Source organism: Barbatula barbatula (genome assembly GCF_947034865.1).
Source record: "Barbatula barbatula genome assembly, chromosome: 1".
Taxonomy (NCBI): Eukaryota; Metazoa; Chordata; class Actinopteri; order Cypriniformes; family Nemacheilidae; genus Barbatula; species Barbatula barbatula.
Genome location: NC_136766.1, coordinates 5605327 through 5629064, shown reverse-complemented (window position 1 = coordinate 5629064; position 23738 = coordinate 5605327). Strand labels below are relative to the sequence as shown.

General features: G+C 38.2%; 1 protein-coding gene across 2 annotated transcripts; it reads left to right on the top strand.

The window, feature by feature from the left end:
• Positions 1 to 247: 247 nt before the first annotated feature.
• On the top strand, positions 248 to 23594 carry rap1gds1 (RAP1, GTP-GDP dissociation stimulator 1). 2 transcript variants are annotated; one of them, XM_079458069.1, is made up of 15 exons: positions 248 to 592; positions 1837 to 1944; positions 4022 to 4144; positions 6623 to 6748; positions 9909 to 10055; positions 13033 to 13161; positions 13274 to 13399; positions 16313 to 16456; positions 17702 to 17833; positions 18725 to 18859; positions 18970 to 19095; positions 19364 to 19503; positions 19688 to 19814; positions 20287 to 20415; positions 21347 to 23594. In XM_079458069.1, exons 1-15 carry the CDS (start codon positions 589 to 591, stop codon positions 21472 to 21474), a joined length of 1824 nt encoding a protein of 607 aa, XP_079314195.1. In that variant the 5' UTR covers positions 248 to 588; the 3' UTR covers positions 21475 to 23594. The 2 variants fall into 2 exon arrangements, with proteins under 2 accessions (XP_079314195.1, XP_079314196.1); XM_079458070.1 differs by lacking the exon at positions 9909 to 10055.
• Positions 23595 to 23738: the final 144 nt, after the last annotated feature.

Sequence of the window (23738 nt, the reverse complement as noted above, 5' to 3'; positions counted from 1 at the left end):
ATCTCCTGAGAACGATTAAAAGCTAATTCGGCTTTCCATAAAAACAACTCGAGGCCCAGCGTGTCCGCAGACCATAATACACGTAAATATTCAATTATACAAAATAAATGCACAGGTTCATGAGCGTCATCAGCCTTCGGGTGGGATCAAAATCATCTAGGCGCGGTTTTGTAAATACGACAACAGTTTCAACCAATCAACACCCTGAAAATGTCACTCTGAGCCGGCCGCAGCCAATCAGGGGGTCGGAGGGCGGGGTTTCATTCAGCGCAGAGAAGAATCGCAGCGCTCTCGCGGCAGGAGGAAGTGCACTAGAAGCGTAATCGGTTTTATTTTGACGTACGCGAGCATTCATCACCTCGAATACTTTTACGAAACAATCGACGGCCGCACAGAGGGGCTTTTCTCGGGCGTGTGCATCTCTCCAGGGGCATTTGACAGCTTCGGGGAGTAGCGTGGGTTAAGGTGGGCCTTGCCCGGATATCTGTCCGACAAGCGAACCAAAACCGGTTACCCGGAGAACCAGCTAGTAACAGTTAGCGGTCCTCCGACGACCACATTCGGGGAGCGTTTGGACACTCTATCCAAATGGGTAAGTTAGAAAAAAGCCAAAGATGGTTTGCACACGTTAAGGGCATGACGAACTCTTGATTCCTTTAAGATGAAGTGCACACGATAGGATTTAAATGATTAAATGGCTCATGGTAGTGGCAGTACGTAATGGTTGTCTTCAGGATGGCTGAACTTAAACCCGGTGCTCTTGACTGTATCCAGTACAGGCAGCATCTTTTGGCACCATAGGCGCATTGCGTGTCTTCACGTGAGGGTGTTTGTGTGACTCGGAACACGCCAAAGGGATCCAAAATGCGGCTTACTGTGATATGAGACACGGCCGGAGCGCGAACATGTTCAAGGCGTCACGTTATGAGCTTTGGATACGCTCATCTGCCCATCCTTTAGGCAGGCTGTGATGTAACGTAATGGATTATTCACAGATGAACCGTGTATACGGACAGCTTCATCATTTTCGATCTGGGTCCTATTATATTTTCTAGCCTGCATAGTAAGGCTGTTATAAGTAGATAAACGTGTTATTGGCTCATAGGCGGCAGATGATGCTGAGCCAGGATGCTGCTGTGGCAGAAGGCAGCTGAACTCACCAGCTGTGCATTACACCCAGTGCACCGACTACCTGGTAGACAGCATTTGTGGATGGACACGAGACAAAGAAATAAAGAATGGCACGGTTTGTGTTTCTCAGACGGCCATGGTATAATGCATGGCAGTGTTGTGGGAATGCTGCGTATGATGTAATAGTTGACACCAATATATTGCAAGTTAACTGAGATTTGTAAATGGTATACGAGTTTCTCTGGTGCACATCTCGCACATGATATGTGACAAAATGATGATGTGTAAAATAACGGGAGAGCATGCATAAAGTAGTCTCGTGTAAGAAGACACACAGTGACTGTTCTGATGGAAGGCTTGCTGATATATTTGTGTGTTAGTGGATGTGTTTTGGTGTTGATGAAACCGAAAGCTCCCCATGTTTCCCTCTTAACTCTTGCCAGATCCATAACAAACTATAAATGTCTTTGGTCTTGTCAATTTTGCATGCATGATATTTGTTTTGCTCAATTTGATGATCAGCATATATTTTGATGAATAGCATGTATCAGTATCTCTGTAGTGATATGACAGTATATTATAATTGCGCACTGTAATATATATATATATATATATATATCAATATCAATCATTATCAATCATTATCATTTGTGTAATTAATAAATAATTGAAAGGATAAACGTGTGCATTGTTTTTCATCAACAGATAATCTAAGTGAAGCACTGAAGAAGCTTAAGCTCTCGTCGGCAGACAGTGCTACAGACAGTATCGAAGGCTGCTTGGACTGTCTGCTCAAAGCTTTGGCCCACAATAGTAAGTCAAATTGTCCCTCTTTCTTTTCTGATTAAATGAATAATTGAGAACGTAAGGTGATGAATTCATTATGCCTCTTATATCATACTGTACATATTAAAGGAGTCATATGACATGTTTAAAAACATTACTAACTTGTGTTTTTGGTGCAATACAATGTGTTTATACGTTTTAAGGAGGAAAAAGCTATTTATTTTGTAACATTCCATACGTTATTGTAGCTCCCCTATGCCCCTTCTTTCTAAACGTGGCCAGTTGAGCAGCTGTGATTGGCTGAATACCTCAAGCGTGCGTCGGAAAGGTTACGATCCTTACCATAACTGCCGCAAACTTCCAGGACGAGGCCGATTGTCGGTTCATTTTCACTCAGTGACGTTGTGCATCATAACAGTTGCAAAAACAGTATGCCAATAACAGCAGAAGTGTCAGATTAACTAATGAAACGAGCGGATCAAAACCGCTTATCATATGCAAGCGCAGCGGAGGCCAAAGCCCAGAATGCTCAAGTCTCAAGCCGGAAACGATCTTCAGCTCGCTTCGCGTCGGATCAGTTATTATAGATAGATTAAATACAAGGACATTAGTCGATAAGGACCTAGTCAGGAGAATGAAACAAACGGATCGACCAGAAGGACACTTTTTTAGTTTGTCTAATGCTTTTCCCACTTTGACATGGCTGATGCAGCACCACGGCTGTGATAACTGAAGCTACGCATTCTTCTTTGCACATAGTGACGTAGAAATGTGGGGCCGTGATTGATCGAGGGGTTTTGGGTAGATCTGGATTGGACTTCTCTTTTAGTAAGAGTAAATCATTTTGTGCAAAACTTTCAATTTTGTGACGTTGGACATCTTCCAATACATGCAGAAACGGTTATATGACACACTAAATCAAAAGCAAAACATGAAATGGCGTTCAATTCACCCCTTTAAAACAACTCGATTGGAGTTTCCAAGGATGTGAGCCTGCACGAAATCCATTTTGTGCACAAGGACCTTGCTTGTCTTTTTGCTGTCGCAACACAGTCAAAAGATGAAAGGAGTCTTCCAGGAACATTACTGTAGATGCTTTGTGCATTCTTTTTATTGAGGGATAAGTCAAAAGGATTTTCTTTAGTTGTAAACAAATTGACTCTGTTAAAATCAACAGAGCTTACGTTTTAAATCTTGAATAATATGGTTTTGTTGCATTTTTTTTTGTATTTTTTGTTATCACAATTTACTTTAATTTACTATTGAATTTTGGGTCCTGTAGTTTTGTTGCATTTGAAGAAACCGTATGGGGCGTTGACATCTAGCGGTTGAGCTTGGTACAGCAGTTTAAATTCTAAATATTGGAAGGGCAAGTTTAGCCAAGTAAAGCTTTTTCTTGTGCTGCGTCCGAAATCGCATACTGTGACAGTAAGTACTTAATTTGAATAAGTAACATATAGTTATATAGTATAAGTTGGAGTAGTATGAATACATTTCAGACACACTGCATCCGCCATGTTTTATTGTCATGTGACCCTTATACTCTTTAACCTATGACGCATTAAAAACAAACTGTAGATAGGCGATTATAAAAACATAATTTAATAGTTCTCAGTTATTCATCACGAGAAACTAATTTATTGGCATTTACATTACAAACTTTGACCGTCGCTCAGCTCCTGTGGCATCATGGGATACAGTAGACTATTCCGGTATTCCTCGCCCACTGTTTTGCATACAGAGGTGTCTGTCATTCTATTTGTGATGCATACTTTTTTCGCCTACTATATAGTTCGGAAGTAGTCGATTTCGGACACAGGGTAGGATTCTTTTGCTTGTTATCAGAAGTAATCTACAGGCACACTATTATGTGCTAATGTGTACTTTTGTATTTATTTATGTTGTTGCTTTAAACCGTCTTTAGGTTGTTTTCAGGATGCTCTCCCTCTCCGTTTTAAAATAGAAAAGTGGCACAACAGAACACATCACAGGCCTTTCTTGCATCCGATTGGTCAAACCACCGACCATTTCATTTTCAAAAATACGTATAAGAAATATGTATATCTGTCGTATGAAAAACATATATTCTCCACTCTGTGTACAGATGTTGAGACTAGTGGAAAGATCCAGGAGATGGGTGTTCTTTCAGTAATGCCCAGTCTGCTGTCTGCACAGAACTCCTCTACAGCTAAAGTAGCCAACATTATTGCAGAAGTGGCCAAAAATGGTACGTACTTTTACCTAGCTACTGTACTTATTTCATCATTTTCATGACTTGCAATTTTATACCTGCTTAAACCTTTGGTTGCCCTCGTTTTAGTCTGTTATGTAATGGTAACTCGCATTATGAAATGTTGGCCACGGTAAAAAAATGTTACCGACACATTTTGTATGCTAATTTTATATGAAATGTATAATTCAGGCTTTATTTGATATAAGAATATCATTCATGGCAAAAGAAACCTTACATTTGTAAATTTTTGATTCGTCCTCATGGTGCTGTATATTTCTTTCTGCTGTGTGGGCTGTTTTTTTCTCCTCTGATTTTACCGACGCTGCAGTTAAAGCTGTGGCCATTCATGCGTATCATTATTACTGGTATTGACGGCATAAGGAGATGATAGCCTCACAAATACAGCAGAATCTGTCAAACTCAGAGTAGAGGAAAAACGGTATAAAATAAATTGTTATTTCATGACCAAACACAGGTTAACTTCAATATTAAGGCATATATTTTACATTTTCCCAGTGATTGTAATACTTGCCAATTGTAATTGAAGCAATGTTATTGTTTGAAGCATTTGTAATCTCCATTCATAGATAAGACATTAAAGTGATACTTCCCCCCCAAAATGTGTTGTAATTGAAAATTGTTGCAAATCTGTATAAATGTCTTTGTTCTGATGAACACAGAGGAAGATATTTGGAAGAATGCTTGTATCGTAGCTTTAGATCTAAAATCTTTAGAAAGTGTATTTGTATTTATATGTAGTTGAAGTAAAGTTAAACATAAACTAATTACTTTGTATTAGAAAAAAACATCAATTACTTCCTTCACTTAGATTTCTTTTCTCAACGTCACTCCGATTCAACATCCACATTTGCAATTACAGCTCGATCACATAAACCTACAATTGTGCATAGTCGGTGTCCTACCTCACGCTTTTAATCTTATTGCACAAGCTGCACTTTAGAAGGATAGAGCTGCAGTTTGGAAGTTTATGAACATCGTCTGAGGTGTAAAGGTTACAGTAATGAATGGGCTTTTAGCAGTTTGCTAGTTAGCTAATGACAGTGGCCTGCTGGTGTGCCAGATCTCTGGCAGCTCCTGCTGGCATCCCGCTATCAGCATTCCTCTCCAAACATCTGTGTTTCTTCCGAGCAGTCTGTGTTAGGATAGATACCTTAGGAGTTTAAGGACATACAGTTCCGCTCAAAAGTTTAGGGTGACTTGACTGAATTTCTTTTATGAGAGAGTGAGGATGAAATGTTGAAAATTAGTCTGGTAGACGTAAATAAAATTGTGCTGATCTATTCATTTGTTTCATCACAAAATTGTATGCTTGACTGAATAATGCAGAAAAAGTAGCCAATAAGAGCACAGAATAAATGCAAATTTTAGGACTATTTAAAAAAAAAGCTTCTCAGAGCGAGATGCTTCATAAAATGACAACAGAAGATTTTTGCGAATTATACTTTTCTGCATTATCAATTTCAATAGTTTTTTAATAGTTGACAAGTGCTGTGATGATAGAGCTGGACAAAGGACGTGGCGACTCTACAAAACTTTAGCCGCTTTTAGATTATTAATGAGCTCTTGAGCTTGTGCAGAGGCTGCAGTTTTTGCCAGAGGGGAACTGGAATCCCCTGGTTAGGCCTGGTTTCCCTCTGAGGTTTTTTTTCTCCTCCAATGGGGTTTTGGGATTCTCGCCCCCGTTTGCACACTGTCTTGAACTGTTCGCCTGACCGGGGGGGCTGCAAAAATGTTATAGTCTTATTTAATTAACACTGCATATAGGAATTTATAGTCTGTCTGATATTTGACGTGTGTTTTGACTAGCATAACCTTTTATGTTTTGCTTATAGTCAATGTTTTCTAATACAGCTGCTTTGTAACAAGGAAAATTGTAAAAAGCGCTATATAAATAAAGCTGACTTGACTTGACTTTTTTTGTCATAATATCCATTGAAATATTCCTAGAAAGAGTTTTTTGAAACATAGAACAAACATATTGACCTTTAAAGGTATAGTTCATCTAAAAATTTTCATTCTGTCATATTGTTTGTTGCACTGAACACAAAAGAAGATATTTGGAACAATGCATGTAACCGAACAGTTCTGGGGCACCATTGACTTCTATAATAGGAAACGAAACTACTATGATTGTCAATAGTGCCCAAGAATGGCTTGGTTTTGCACATTCTCTCAAACATCTTCTTTTGTGTTTAAAGAAATGTATACAGATTTGTAACAACTTGGTGGTGAGTAAATGATGACGGAATTTCTATTTTTGGCTGAACTGTCCTTATAACTTTTGATGTACTCCTGCCATATGGTGATGTAGGTACTTTGATATATGCTATTGAAATAGCACAAATTCATTCTCAACGGTGTTTACGTGGCAAACTTCAAAGAATCAACTGGATTGTCTTTTTTAGTTTTTTATGTCTACTCATCTGAACGTCTACTCATCCTTCTCCGCAGAATTCATGAGAAGCCCGTGTGTCGAAGCCGGGCTCATTCCTCCGCTGGTTCAGCTGCTAAACTGTGAGGACCAGGAAATATTGCTCCAGACAGGCCGAGCCCTTGGGAACATTTGCTACGACAGCCGTAAGTGCCCATTATTGCTTTGTCAGCCATTCCAAGCCCGGGTCCATATACGCAGAGATATTTAAACATATTTTGGGTGATTTGAAGTGGAGCTGATATGTGACTGACGTGAAATTGATCGCTAGTTTTAGTTGCCTGGCAAAACTCTTCCTGACTCTGTGACCTGTATTATACAGTTTGACTTAACTGTAGGAGGATTGCAGGAAACGGTATGGTGGTATTGTGTCTTTGGTCTATAAAGGGTGCACATGCATGTATGAGCAGATTTGAACATTTTGGGATACGTAGCAGAATTGAAGGAAACGGGAAGAAGTTGTACGAATGCAGTTCCTAAGAGTTTAACAGAGTCCAGTGATTAAAGGAAGATGTTTTATCTTGGCTCTGGAAAGCGATGGATAATGGATGGAGCTGATACTTTAATCACACTGCAAATCAATCAAATTTGGTTTTCAGATATTTAGGGCCTTCATTTAGCAAATGATGAATTTGGCTTGTCCTGATAGTTGCATCTCAGTTGGGCCGTGAAAAGAGAGCGTTTTGCATTCATGTACAGCAAGATCCAGTGCTCTGTTTCATCCATATCTTCTGTGTAAACTTAAGGCGGTCATGCGAAAAAATTTTTTATACACGCTTTTGGCAAATGGACACAGATGGGTTTCAAGATGATTGACAGGGCAGCTGAATGTGATCCCATATGAAACGGAGAGTCTGAGACGACAGGCGTGTGCAAACAGTCACACATTTCACTAAACAAACCCCGCTAGGAAGTCACATCATTAAGAACTATAATGAAGATGTTATGTAATACCATGATAATACAGTATACCGTGATAAAAGGCACAGCAATTATCGCAATATGAAAACTAGATACCATCGGACATCATCTTGAACCAAAGTATTTATTTGCAGATCATTCACTGTTGTATGTAGGTGCTTAATTTGACTGTTTTCTAAAAAGTGTTTAAAGCGTTACAGAAAACAGAACGAAGTCTGATCTAAAGCAATCTCTCTGTGTAGTGAACTATAGCGGGTGGTTGTCCTAGACTATGAGTGGGCAGGCATTAGAGTAAACAAACCTTGATGAATGTTCATACCAATTAAACTGACTCACAAATACTGTCAAAGTGTTTACAGAGCGTACTGGAAACCCTGCCATACATAGATTTACATATAAATCTTTGGTATGATGCATTAGGGATGAATTGGTTTGATGTAAAAGGCCCTTGAAATGCATTGCTGCATTTCTTTTTGAAATAGCCTAAAGTGTTTAGTTTACCTCATTGCTGCTGGGAATCTAATGAAAAGTGCGGAATGATGTCATAAAGAATCATTCATCCTTGTTGTCGGAAGTAAGAGACTGTAAGTGAAAGCTGCGGAAAAAATTAAGAGACCACTTCAAAATAATTTCCAGTTTTCCGAGTTTACTATTTATAGGTATGTGTTTAGGTAAAATGATCATTTTTGTTTCATTTTGTGAAGAACTAACAATATTTCTCACAAATTCCAAATAAAAAACATTGTTTCTATTTGCATTTATTTGCAGAAAATGAAATCTGGATAAACAGGTCAAAACGCATCCCATCAATGCTGATTAAATGAACATTTGGAATGGACTTTTAATTTTTCTGTTGCTATGTGTATCTTTTTATATTATAGATAATGTTGTAATGTTTTGAAGCACATTAGTGTGTAGATATCTTTAAGGCTAACATATTCGTGCTTGATAATGAAAGCGTCTGCTAAATGACTAAATGTAAATGTAATAAAGCTAAAAAAATGGTTCAATGGGTATTTTAATGTAAGCAAATGCTGTTTATTTATAGTATAACACCTGGTCCCAATGGGATGGTATTAGTTGGAGTTGGTCTCAAGGATGTTGAATGTAGTAGATGTTATAGATTTGTAAAAACTAATTTTGAGCTCTGAATAAAGTCTTGTGGTAAGTTTTTTTTTGGGGGTCTTTATCATTTTGGGATAGGACAGTTGTGACAGACAGGAAGCGATGAGGAGGAGAGAGGATTTTTTGGGATTGATAAAATATCATAAGCTTTAAATGCTGTTTTCTCTATTGTTTTGGAATCAGTGTGTGGTTGTAGTTCTTGTTTCTTTCGCTTTTGGCTACTGATGTAGTCAAATGCCAAAAAGTGCAACTACTACAAATATAAAATTTTATTTCGAGTCATTGCTAAAAGGAGCAATTCAGATTCTTAACTAACTTTTGCAACTATTGCTTAAGTTAACATGTAAAACTAGAGACGCACCGATAACAAATTTCTCCGCCGAGACCGATAGTATGGTGGTGGTTATATTAACTCCCATGAACTAAATTATGAAGTTTAAATGAATATTTCCTAATGTTCTGTAATTAATTCATAGAAGGACTACTAATATTATACATTTCATAATGTACAGAAAAACAAATTCATTGCATTTCCTTCATTCGTCCTCATTCGGTTGAAACGATATATATCAGCCGATAGCCAATAGTCTGTAAATTTTCTTTAATAGACTGATAACGATTATTGGCCGATATATCGGTGCGTCTCTAGTAAAAACCCAAAAGGTTAAATGAATTAAATTACACGAATACACCATCAGTCGTTTCAAATAAAAGTGTCTGCCAATGTGCATAAATGTAAATATGACTTCTGCAGGACTGTCAATGCGAAGTTTCCGTTTAGTCTCATTTCAGTCCAATCAAACCCAGTCATCTCTCAGGATGTCCTAGAATAACAGTGTTTATGTAATATCTAAGTGCACATGTTAAGACCTTCCTCCTGGTAATATTGCTGCAGTCTGGATTTAGTATGATGTGCCTCTACTGCACTTCTGGTCCCTGGATTCTCTTTTGCCTTCTGTCACGCTTGCTCCTCATGACACCTCGACAGTTGGAGCAAACCGCCAGCGGATTCAGCATCCGTGCAGTGGGATTTCCAGCAGACCACTTTTCATTTAGTTTGCTCCTATTTTATTTCCAAAACGTTATTTCCCAGTGTCTCACACATGTCATGTTGCGTAAAGGATGCGTTCACGGATATGCCAACCCATCCCGTGCTTAACAACCCCTTTTATATCATTCTGTTCCAGGTTGTTGTTTCTTTGTCATTTGTTGCCTTTTTTATGTTTTTTTCTTTTTTGATGTGACCTCTTTGTTTTGCAGATGAGGGCAGAAGTGCAGTTGATGCAGCGGGCGGTGCTCAGATAGTTGCAGAGCACATTAAAGCTCTGGCCGAAAGCACTGACCCGGCCTCCGGGAAGCTCTTGACTGTCTTTTGTGGCATGCTGATGAACTATAGCAATGATAATGGTAATGACCGATCCCCCAAAACAAGACGGCAATATATCTGAATGGTCCCTTATTGGTAGTCTGAGATGTTCACTCAAAGAATCGTTCAAATATATACATGTAGAAGAAAATAAGTGATGCCATAGAGGATCCATCTTTCTTTCTTTCTTTCTTTCAATCTAAAGAACCTTTTTTCCAACCGTTTGTGAAGTCAGACCTTAAAGGTTCTTTATGGAACCATTCATACAAAAATGGTTCTTCTATGGCTTCATTAACAATTTTTTGAGTGTATACAGTATAGAAGAAAACTTGCAAGTTAATACATTTTTACCAAAAAACATATATTTGTTACTGTGTATTAAAGACCGTTTCAGCGGTAACAACATAAAAAAACGTCATGTAACCCAAACTTAACTTCCGGTAGACCTCTGCAAAGAATCAGTAACTGTTTATTAGTTTTAATTTAATTTAATACAATTAATATACAATAAAACATTAAAATATAAAAAAATATATAATATTAATATTGATATTAATTCAATATAAATACATATATTATATATATTATAACAAAACACACACCGGAAGTTCATTTTGGACCAGGCGTGTGCGTCCGATGAAACCGTCTATATCAGTATATGTTTTTTGCACATCTGATTTGTTTTAAAGACCTCGTGGACCACTCTAAGAAACTCTTAACTTCTCTTAAAGTCTTAAATATATATGATCAACGTCTTTAACTTAAGTGACATGATTGGTTTGTTAAATGGCCACATGTTGCTTTTGTCTTGGTGACTATTTATATAGACCGGTGCCTGTCTTTCCTCTGATGCTTGTGGTGGGGGTGATTCTTAGTTATAAAGGATAAAGGGTTTTTGCACCACCAAAAAAATTCAAAACAAATGATTACTTCCTAAACGGCTTGCTTAAGCGTTGGCTCCATCTTGCAATATTTGTAATTGTTAAAATTGATGATCATATTAAGACACTTAACATAAAAGTTTAGTAGATTCTCTGACAGATCTAGCTGTTTTAACTCACTTTTTTTGCTATGTAAAGCCCATATTCATTTTCACAAAGTATGAGTATATACATCGATTAGGATTTATCTCTCTCAAAAAGTTCTGCTGTGAACCACCTGAATCATCCTAACATGCAAAACTTAAAATAATCGAGCATTTTTGAGAGTATACCGTACTGTAACCATGATCTAAAATACACACTTTAGCTTTAAACCTGCCTTTACAATACTGCTCCAAATAAGAATGCGTACGAGAAAAACGTGCAAGACACCTCTATACTTTTACAGTTTTAAGACCGGTAGGTTACACAAGGGTCTGACCTCGTGTTCTACAGCAGTGCCGTGCATTGTATAATATTTAATGCATGGCATCCAGCGTATTTGCATCTTTGTGACTTGATGTTCTTATCGAATCCAGTTTGCCTTCGTCTCTGTTAGCCGGCAGGGTTTGAAATGAGAATTGCATTTCTTATCTATTACACCTCGTGTCCAGAGGCCAGTGCAAACCATGCGAAGTCATTCAGCCTTTTTAATTTTCTGCTGCCTGATAAAATTAATGATCGGGTATGATTTTAATAGACTGGAACAGCCAGCGGGACACACGCTCTTGCTTGCCTTTAGTCTGTTATGCAATCTGGTTCTCTCTCACTTCTTCTTTTGTCTGCAAGTGTTGTGCCACGAAACAGATGCTAATCCATACTAAGTGTATTTGTTTTTCTCTCTTTATCTTTATTAAGACACCGTGATACCTGACAGAAGCAATCACACCTGGGTTTTATGTGCATATGCCTTTTTTAGTTTTTTTAGCTTTGTTGTGTCTCTTCTGATAAATCCTGATACATGCATAAAAAACATGAAACACTTTTTTATACATATATTTATACATTAGGCACATTGAATAAGGTTTACAGGGCAGTGCTAGATTGTGAATATAGTCATGGCTATTAACATATTTATATAATGTAAAGTCTGATGTGTTAACAGTTGTTCTATGTAATCCAGTTTGGATAGACAGCTCATTGTTTGTGTCTTTACGGGATTTAGCTGTCATTAATATTGATCGTTGCTGCTTGCAGAAAAGAGCTGGGTTACAGAGAAAAAACTATACCACTGAAAGCTATAGTCGTTCCTTTATGAAGAGATAAAATCGATTTGTGATCTGTGTTCTTTAATACGTGGTACTGTCAAGTCCTGTAAAAGCTTCTGCTATTTCATTCAATACTTTCCACTTCTTTTTGTTGCTCAGATATGACATTTGCAAAGACCGACAAAGCAATAAGGCAAAATATTTTTACGGGAGATTGTATATTAGGGAAAGCATTTCGACTTTGTTAAATGTGATTAAATGCATGAATTTTTAATGAGGTTTTTTGGAGCCAGTCTCAACACCGTATGCCTTTGCTTCTTCTTCATGATTCCTCATTTCATTTCTTCTTTTTTTGAATTAAAATCTGACATCTCATCTTCCCATGTTGTTTCTATGCTTGGGCTTAAACACGGATGCGTGCTGTCTGAGCTGCAGTCTCCTCTTTGCTTTGCTCAATTTACGGATCAACATCTGCTTTCTCACACATTGATGTGCAGGTGCTGCCCCCATCTCCATGCATAACCTCCAGTTACAAGCGTCGTATTATAAACTCGCATTGCTTTTAGGTGACTTCTACCAGCCGTTTTTTAAGCTCAGATATGTTTTTGGAATATATGATCATGAAATATATTCGGTAAGGGGTTTACTATACTGCGGTCCTTTGAGGTTTTGATTTATCTATTACGTTTTCAGGTAAAGTCCATCTTTTCTGTGCTGGTCTCAGCGAGACTCAAAAGTCAAATCCCAGAGCAGTTTATGTCGTATGAGACGCTAGCTCTTTCAGCAGTTCTTATGAAACCGTCTTTATCTTCTGTATTGTCAAGCGTATTGATGTTATTGCCTGAGAAAGTTGAACGGAGTACCTCTGATTGCTTTGGTTTTTTCCCTAGATTCTCTGCAGGCACAGCTGATCACTATGGGTGTGATCCCAACACTGGTCAAACTCCTGGGAGTTCATTCCCAAAACACGGCGCTTACAGAGATGTGTCTCATCGCCTTTGGGAACCTGGCAGAGCTGGGTGAGTGTTCATGATAAAGCCAGCCAAACCCAATACCGCGTTTCTCTATATCGTTGTGCGTTCGATTTTCACTTTGATGAACGTGTAATACATCTCTGTCGACTGGTCTCAGAGTCAAGCAAGGAGCAGTTCGCCTCGACGAATATCGCAGAGGAGCTGGTTCGGCTGTTTCGTAAACAAGTTGAACATGACAAGAAGGAGATGATCTTTGAGGTTTTGGCTCCTCTTGCTGAGAATGGTAAGTCTCGTTTGGTTTAACATAACATGATCATTCCATCCAAAACCAGTTCCATACATTTTTTTAAATAAATAAAACAAGTTCTGGTTTTGCATCAGTTAAAGGTCCAGTGGAAGACATTTTGCGGCATCTAGTGGTGAGGTTTGCGAATTGCAACCAGCGACTCCCCTCCCTTTTGAAGCACTACGGTGGCTGACACAGAGCTAATATGTTGTCATGTTTTCGCTTTGTCGAGTAGAGCAGTTTGTACGTTTAGGGCTACTGTCGCCCAAAAATAAATTGCATTTAAGGACACCTGCTGTGTATGTAGATAGAAATAGCTCATTCTAAGGTAATAAAAACAGAACGCTTCATTTTATAGTTACGCATGTTATATGGCATTTCTTTAAAAAAACGGAAACTATCCTAATCTCACACATTGCATCTTTACATATCGATTATGCTGCATGAGGTTAAGGTGTTGTATAGGCATTGTTTGAGGTTGGTTATGAACACTGACAAATCGCTGACTGCAGTCCCGCTGACCCACTGACTGTATGACCGTGGCTTTGTTCAGACTTTATTTCCCAGATGAAAAATGCGGTTCTACTTATATAGAAAGATATTCTGTGCCACCTGTTGAGACTGGAAAAAGAGACTTAATCAAATAAATGCATGTGTGCGCTGGCACTATCGTGTTTGGGCCTATCATCTCTGCTTGCAGCTATAGTCTATGTATTTTTATTCTGAAGCACAACATCAAAGCCAGGCAGGCTTTAGGGAGTGCCTTCTCAAATAATAAGTCTGGTTTGGCGAGGAAAATGTCTCAATGTTCAGAGAGCCGTTGCTCTCAGTTTTCTTGTGCGAGAGGAAGCTACAATTAAGCAGATGTGTGAGATTTCTCCGCTTCTTTTTTCTGTGGTTAATAAGTGTTATCACTCATCTATTCTGCCTTTGGCTCCACCATCTTTTCCTCAAATAGAGCTCTGGGGATCTGCTGACAGCTGTGGTCTGGACTGCGAATCTGCCAGCCGTGGTCAGCTGTCCTTTTTGTCTGAGCTCGTGTGACGGTTTAAGATGATATTGAAGTGTGGGTGGGTGCTAAAAGAAGAAGGGGAGATGAGAGGAGGCACAACCTGAATGATCTCTATGACTGGAGGGAATTCAGATGTTTAAAAAAAGATTCCTATATGCCTTTATTTATACTTTGCAAAAATGCTTTTGTCAGTATATTTAGAAAACAGAAATTATTTCAATATTGGCATATTTCATTTGAATAACTGATTTTATTACTTCAAAGAGTTACGTGTTGTCAACGTTTTAGGTCTGTGCAGATAGCAGAGAGATTGACAGGGAAGCGCTTTCTTTTCCCAGAAATATATATATACAATGTTTAAAAATATTTTTTAATGTGATCTAAAGATTATGGTATCCCATTTTGCATGGTTCTTCAATATTGTGCAGTCCTAGTGTCTTGTTTTATTAACAAATCTCACAAGATCAAAAAGAAAAAAAAGTTATGTTTTGTATGTTTATATTTTTTAACAAACATTTTTATCTTAGACATATTCTCTGAAAACTAAAGATTTCATGAAAATGTGTTTAAGTAAGGACTTTTATTCCAAGGAATTTGAGTTTTTAATAGAAACCACAACAAAGATGTTGATTTGAAAACACAGTGTACTTTATTTTATCTTTAAAATGAACTCAATTTATTTCTTAATATTTTGTTCCATTGGCGGATTGAACCCGAGGCAAAAAGCACTCATATTGTATTTCTTATAAAAGCTTTTTGTAAGGTGAAGAGGGAAATATGTCGAACGGTGATGTATAAATAAAGACCCTCTGTGCACCAAGAATTCATGTCAGTTTTCATGAAAGTGAGAGCGATGAAGCGAGCGGGAGAGCAGCGTGGGAGACGGAGGGCTGGACCCATTGACAGTGCTGTTAAAGCATCGCTCTGCTTGTTAGTATTCTCTGCACAGACCCGCTATCCCATCCTGCCAGTCTCCAAGACAACGGCCTACTTACAGCCACTACACAGCACTACGGGCGAAACCGACAGAGTCACGTGCCCGAATGTGCTTGCGTGATATAGAGAGAGAAAGCTGTACCTGAACACTGCGAGGCTTTCATTACAAGGCAAACGCATCGTGAGACAGCCATATGTCTGACCTCAGATATCCATCCGTGCTCAATATTTCCCTCTGGCTTGTTCACTAGCTCAATTTCTGTGATTTTTTGCAGTTTCAGACATAGAATACGTTTGTTTTTTGGAAAGTGTGTCATGATGTTTTGTTTATCATATCTCTTGGTCTGATTTTTGGTTTATACGTTTATTTAACCCCTATAACAATCATAAAAGGAAAGCGTTGGGTCTTAAAACCGAGCACATGTACTGATTAAAGGTGTTTTGTGGAGGGTATATAGACAGGAATGCAATATAATATACCTAACTATGGCTTCAGAGGCGTATATAGTTCTTACATAATGAAGCGTTATGTTTTTATTTCCTTAGAATGAGCTTTTTCTATCTACATACACCACGGGTCCCCTTGCATGGAAGTCGCCATGTTGTTTCTACAGTAGCCCTAAAAGGACAAACTTCTCTACAGAGAAGTTTTTCTAAATGCGTTATCTCCTTCGGCAAAGAAGCGAAAACGTGACGCCATCTTAGTCCAGTGTCAGCCACCGTAGTGCTTCGAAGGGGAGGGGTGGAGTGTGCCGATAAACTGTCATGAACTTATTTTGGATAAAAGCATCTGTAAAATGTAGTAATGTAAATGTAGTCAGATTACAGATCATCATTAATGTCTCTTCTCTGTTTTCTCAGCTATCTTAATGCATAAATCTGTAATAAAATGCATAAATAATAACAGACGCGTGACATGTTAGATGTGATTAGAGTTTTGTTTCGGCGTCTGTGTTTTTCAGATGTGATCAAGCTTCAGCTGGTGGAAGCTGGTTTGGTGGAGTGTCTTCTGGAAGTGGTCGATCAGACCGTGGATGGTGACAGAGAGGAGGATGTTGCTCAGCTCAAGACATCTTCCGACCTCATGGTCCTTCTGCTGTTGGGAGGTACACGGACAGCTCTTTTATGAATACTTAAATGGTTTGAAGCAAAGTTTTACAGAAACTTAAAATAGCTACACTGTAACACATTTTTTGCTACAATCGGCTTCAACTTATTTTAACAAATGACAGCAAGTCACCACTGGTCAGAATTTCAAACAAATTGATTGACTTGTAATGTATTGTTCTTCAAAATGTGAGGTAGCATTTTGTACACTGTGCATATAACATAGCTAGCTTAAACAGGAGTCATAGACTGTATATATAATACGGCCTATATTAATAAATCATAAAGATGTGATGGAACTGCTATTTCTGTAAATATTCTCTTAGAATTTAATATGATTTCCTCACTGTCGTAGCTATAATGTCATGCATAAGTCAAACTATTGGTTAAGAAATGGGTGGCTTTACTGGTAGATTTTCATTCATATTCATCAATATTAAACACAATTTAAATATTTCACGGAATATTAGTCCGACTTTCACTAAAGGCTTTTCTGCATTCGGTACGTTTTCACATCCAAGAGCAAGATGTTCTCATGCGAGACCTAATCCAACCACACAAATATGAACAGATAACCATTGAATTGTGCTTTTTGCATTTTCATTCATCTCATCATTAGAAATATACTCAATGTTTTTAAAAACGATCTAAATTACTACAATCGCTACCAGTGTTCTTTGTCAGTTTACTGTACTGCATGCTCAATGCATCTTAGGCCGCTTTAAATTTCAAGGTGAAGCTAGATTTACACACAAAATACAATTTGTTGGATTTACATCAAAAGTAGCGTCAAGTGGTTCCACACAAACGTGGTAAATCCAAAACCTTCAGATGGTTTTAACCTCTCACACATGTACCACACTTCTAAACGACGATACCCTTAATCTCAACTCTTTTAAATCTCAACGATAAATGGACATTAAACACAAACTTTACTGAAAAATGTATTACGAAATGTACCGCCTAAATGCAGTCTTGCTGGGAACTGATCCCCCTCAACCAGTCGTATTGAATTACTAATTTATATAAATTAAACTGAACAATATGGATAGTTCATTATGAGTGTAGATGGCTAACGCTGGTTTATGATTGGATCATACAAGTAAGATATCGTTAAACTGTTATAACCACTAAAACGTATCATCCAGGTCCACTTGTGTCATCTCCTTTTGTAGAACTATGCATTACAGAATGTGTTGTACTGTAGAGAGCGGTGTTTACAGTCTTGTTTGATTTTTCTGTAGATGAATCGATGCAGAAGCTGTTCGAGGGAGGTAAAGGCAGCGTCTTTCAAAGGGTTCTTTCATGGGTGCCCTCCAACAACCACCAGCTCCAGTTAGCTGGAGCCCTCGCCATCGCTAATTTTGCCCGCAATGGTAATTTAAAAACAGTGTTGGGTTGTTGTTTGCACTATGACGTTTGTACAGTACATATTGGTCAGTACAGACCAAAAAACATGAAAAAATAAAGACAACGGCTGTCTCAAAAAGGTTTGGTGCATTTGGTAATGGTGAATATAGGGTTTTTGACTTGCACAGATGTTTTTTAGCACGTGCTGTATGTGTACTGTTATTTTCTTTTTAGATCTTTTCTTCTTTGCTGTGATCTGCATTTGCATATATTTTGGGGAATAAATAAATAATTGGATTTATATGTATGCTCTCATACTGAGACTGTAAGTGTTGGTTAACCGCTGCGTATTAATAAAGTCTCAGCGATATTGCCGTTGGATGTTTATACAGTACATACCAGACATGGATTCAAAGAAATGCATGCGGGATAAATAATGTACCTTTGACAAGCAAGCAGCTATGATAACAAATGTTGTTTTATTTATTTTTCATGGACTTTTTGTTGGATTTTTATCAATTTAGATGTGTGCGTTCTTTCTTTCTTTAATATATTATTTAGCTTTTTTATTCTTATTTCAGTTTGAGTTTTATTAACAGTTATTCATATCACCAGTTATTAATAGTGTATTAAACAGACTTAAATAGACCTATTTAAATGTATTGCTCGGGCAACATTTCTAATTTTCATTTAATATAAATGTTTCCAACAATATTCCGATGTTCATTTTAATTAGATTTCAATAAACAGAAATGTTTTAATGGTTTTATTTCAGTCAATGATAAGAAATCCTACTGGGATTTACACACGTTTTTGTATTTGGTTGCATGTAACGTATCTTGTATTGTAATGTGTGTAATGCGTTGAGATGCACCTAGTCTCCCCCTTTACATCAACTTCCGGCTTTTTCTTTTCAGATGGAAACTGCATTCACATGGTAGACACTGGTATTGTACAGAAGCTACTGGAACTGCTCGACAGACATGTGGATGAGGGAAACGTCACGGTCCAGCACGCAGCTCTCAGCGCTCTGAGAAATCTGGCTATCCCAGGTCGGTCTGAGGTTTCACACGTTATTTACAGTCTCTACACGCTGTAAGCATTTTAATAATGCGTTATGAAAAACATAACCGAATGTAATGAATCTTCATCTTCTCACCAGTGGTCAACAAGTCTAAGATGCTCTCGGCCGGTGTGTCAGATGTTGTGCTGAAGTTTCTCAAGTCTGAAATGCCTCCAGTTCAGTTCAAGCTGCTGGGAACGTTACGGATGCTCATCGACACGCAGGGTATTTATTCACAACTCGCCTTCCAGAAAACACATTTTCCACGTATGAATAATCTAGTTGTTGGAAAATGTGATGTTTTAGTCACATACTGTTAGTTTGCTGAATTTGGACCATTAGAAAATATGGTCTTAGTCTTTAAGCCCTATATCTTTATAGCTATTATGTTTGTTTAGAGCGGATTTTTAATGCGCTGCAAATAAATGCCATGATTTCTTCCATGCATTCTAGATGTGGTGTATGTTTAGACGTGTGTGTGTGTCTGTTCCAGCTGACGCGGCACAGCAGCTGGGGACGAACGCAAAGCTGGTGGAGCGTTTGGTGGAGTGGTGTGAAGCTAAAGATCACGCAGGTGTGATGGGAGAATCTAACCGGCTGTTGTCCGCTCTCATACGACACAGCAAGTCAAAGGTCAGAACGCTTCTCTCTCACACGCCCACTGGGAAATCTCATGGGTTCAGTCGTGCCCCCCATGTAGTACTTGACTAGTTGATTTGATAGAGATACGGGCAGTGCGGTTGGTCATTGGAGCCATTTAGTCGGTCGCAAATTTTCATTTATAGCAAGGTTCTGACCGCTTTTTGTTTCCGAACAGGACGTGGTCCGGACAGTCACACAAGGTGGAGGTGTTAAGCATTTGGTAACCATGGCAACAAGTGAACACATGATCATGCAGAACGAAGCTCTGGTGGCCTTGGGAGTCATCGCAGCTCTTGACCTTGGTAAAACATGAAAGATGACTTTGTTATATAAATTGTTTTTGAGGCTATGATTCATGCGTGTATTTGCATTCAATGCTTGGAATGCTTTTCTTATAAAAATGAATCACCAAATGTGGGCTGGTTTATCGGAGTTCATCCATTTAAAATGTTCAGTGTCCGTGGCATTTTGGTGAGGTTGATGGTCTGATACTTAAAGAATAAGTGCGTCTAGAAAGTTTGCATTAAAATGCGAGCGGAAGTAATATTAAAGTTATCTGCGCATCCTTTTTAAACATTATTGAAGATGTTTCAAGATATTTCTTTTAAACAAAATAGTCGTTTTGTAAATGCATAACATCAGTCTATATTCGTCTAGAACTTTAAGCATTTAAGCCTTTAGTGAGACACACAAACTTCCAAATGTCTGTTTTAGTTGTATTTAAGCTAATTGAGCTCATTTTGCCAGCTCAGTCATCCATCATTTTCATTTCAGACTGTGCAGAGAAGGATTTTGTTGGATTCAATGTGGTGCAGGTTCTCCACAAACTGCTGACAGATGAGCGCAGCGCACCAGAGATCAAATTCAACTCTATGATTATCATCTGTTCTGTCATGGGATCAGGTGAGTCTCTGTAATGCATTAGGAAGGCACGACTTAATGAAGGTCAGAGGAATAACGGCTGTTTCACACCGCACGTGTGTACGACGCACAATGCGCTGCCTGCGTTACCGCAGTACAGTTTCGCATAAATACATCAATGAGCAAAATATCTTCCAGAAAAAAAAGCGTATTTTATGTAGATTGTGTCATTTAGATTGGTTTTATGCGCCTGTTTAATGCCAACACGTTGTACAAGTTGTAAATAAATAGCCATCATGCTTTCAAGGATACCATTCGAGTTTACTCCCCATAGGAAAGAGTGATCGACTTGTGATGCGATCGCTTTTCTCACACACATACGCAATATAAGGATAACATTTAAGATAAATAATTGTGTTATAACTCCTTGATTGTAAAGAAACTATTGATAGAATTAATACATAAATTTAAAGTAAAATCTCCAATCATTCATTACCAGTTTGTAAGGGTGTCTGGTGAAAAACAGGACATTTGCAAATCATATTCTGGCAAAAATATTTCTTCCAAGTTTCAAATAAAAATCTTCTTTCTATTTGCATTTCGAAAACTGCAATAATTTATGCAATAAACTGGATTTTTATCACAGTTTTCATGCGTCTTGTCATGCTGTCAGTCTTACACGTTGTCGGATGACTTTTAGGTTTGATAATTGAACTGACATTGAACTGGAATGGAAATAAATATAATACAAATTTGGAATGGTCTCTTAATATTTTCTGCAGCTGTATATATTTGTTTGCATATATTTTGATATATATCTATACTTGTATATACATTTTTATATATTCACTCAATGCTATGGCCCCCTGCAATACCTCTACAGCCCACTGGTGGAGCCACAACCCACAGATTATAAATGCTGCTCTAAAGTGATGAAATTAACGCATTTTCTACTTTTCTTCTTTCATCTCAGAACCTCTTCATAAAGAAGTGCAGAGCTTAGCGTTCATCGACGTGGTCTCCGGTCTACGCTCGCATGAGAACAAGACGGTAGCCCACCAGGCCTCACTCACAGAGCAGCGGCTAACAGCACAGAGCTAAAAGACGCTTTTACTCCATCTCCAGCCTGTCTGCCAGCCTCCCATCCTCACAAACACGCGCACACACACACTATCTCTTTCATTGTCATGTGCCAAGCTGTTGTCCATGCTGCATTCCCTGCTCCAGGCCCTCGCCTCCACCCTCGCTCCAAACATACAGAGGCGCATTACCCAAGGGCGGCCATACTTTAGAGACGACCTTCTGCAATAGATTCATACCTGAACGGCACATTTTTAAGACCATAGCTGTGATGAACAAAACACGACGCTATAAATTAAGTAAAAATTTAATGTTGGCTGTGAAAATAGGGCAGTTGAGCTTGTAAGATCTTACATACCAACCAACCAACTTGTGCATGTTTTTTTAACTGTCTGGTTAATTGATGTATCTGTGTACCATTTAAGCCATGCCCATATGATGACCGACTCCGCCTCCTCGCTTTATACTTTCCTTATACATTTAAGAATAGAGATCAAAATGTGTTTGTACTGTATACGAGACCTCTGGACCGGTGGGGATCCTTTCATGTTTTGCCTCCAGGACCTCTCCGCGATTCATATCTATGGAGTCACTTTGCCGGAAAGAGCTAATTCCACATCATTAGTCTGTTGTATTTACAAAAGTAGATCATAGGGATGTATGAACAACTAATGTGTCTTGGTACCAAGGACTAAGGCTTAATGCCCCGGTGTCCTGAAACAAGATTTTTATAACTTTTTCTCCAAAGTGAAGTCAATAGACGATGTAACATTATTAAAACAGTTTAACTAACCTAAAACATACATTCCTGATCTGGAAGTGACTAGCATGACTGCCAATATGTCTTTAGCTGGGCCTTCATTGGTGGATGCTGAGGGGCCGGATACCCCTCGGTGGCCCCTATGGTCCTCTGTGGCATTGCTGTTTTCTTGGGTCTGGACAGAAGAATAAAAAAATATTTGGCTGGGTCCTGTTAACTTTAGCAATGTCTGGGTTTGCTAAACACAAGCGTGTTGCTAATGTGTAAGGGCTGGCACGGGTTATTGTGTGTGTACATGTGTGTATCTGAGACGTCGTGGGAAATCAACTTCAGATACCGGCTGTTACGCTGTGCAGGGTATCTGAGTAATAATAGAGTAGAATAAGAAAACACTCTTTGTGAATGTTTGATGCTGTGGTACAGCTTTCATTTTGCATGTCGATTTCTGCCTTCCCACTTTGTCCAGTATCTTAAAAACATGCATCTCCCTGCATGTCTGATACTGTGAATATCACTGTTATGTGCCCATTTTATGTCAGTTAATACGTTCTTATTATATTTGTACCCTTGAGGAACCACATGGCAATCCAGTATATCTAAAGTAACAACCTTACGAATATAAACTGAAGTTATTGTTGTAAATGTCATTGACGAATTGTACATTTGAAAGATTTAAAGTTATTAAAACAATTGCTGGTGACAATTCTTTATTGCCTTGATTTGTCAACTATATACCTTTAATGCATGTTTATTATAGCGGGAATTGTACGGCCGTGGAAAGAGACCATCTCAAATTGTTCTTGAGGCCATTCCAGTCCTGTCTGTTGAATTGCAACAAAATCAAACCTCACAGTCATCCAACAGCAAGTGAAAGACTGACAGCATGACAAGACACAAGAAAACTGGAATAATATTATCACACAAAAAAAAGTGTTGAACTTTTCCCAAATACATGTACAAACGAACTTGTGTTCTTTGAGGTCTGAAAAAATGCAGAGCAACTTTTCTGTTGTTTTCACCTGTTTCTCCAGTTTTCGTTTTCTGCAAATAAATGCAAATAGAAACAATATTTTTATTTGGCATTTGGGACAAGTGTTGTTAGTAGTTCACGGAATAAAACAAAAATGATAAAATGACCTAAACACTCACATAAAAGAGTAAAACCAGAGAAACGGAAAAAATATTTTGAAATGGTCTCTACAATTTTCTGTCGCTGTATATATATTTTAGAGCTGATTATATGTTGAAAAACATTTGCTATTTCTTGATTTCTAACAAGCAGAATGATCTAACTGTATACTATAAACCTTTAGACTGAATGAAAACTGTGATGTCTTATTTCATTTGTATCAGCAGGTGAATGAATAAAATAACTTGACAGAATATTGATTTGACAAAGTGGATTAAATCAGCAGTGGAAAAGTGACTCATTGGTAAACCATGAAGTAATCTAAAATAGCACTGACAATTGTTTTTTCTACTCAACATCTAAACTTGTAAAGCCCCATGCAACATCAAATATCTT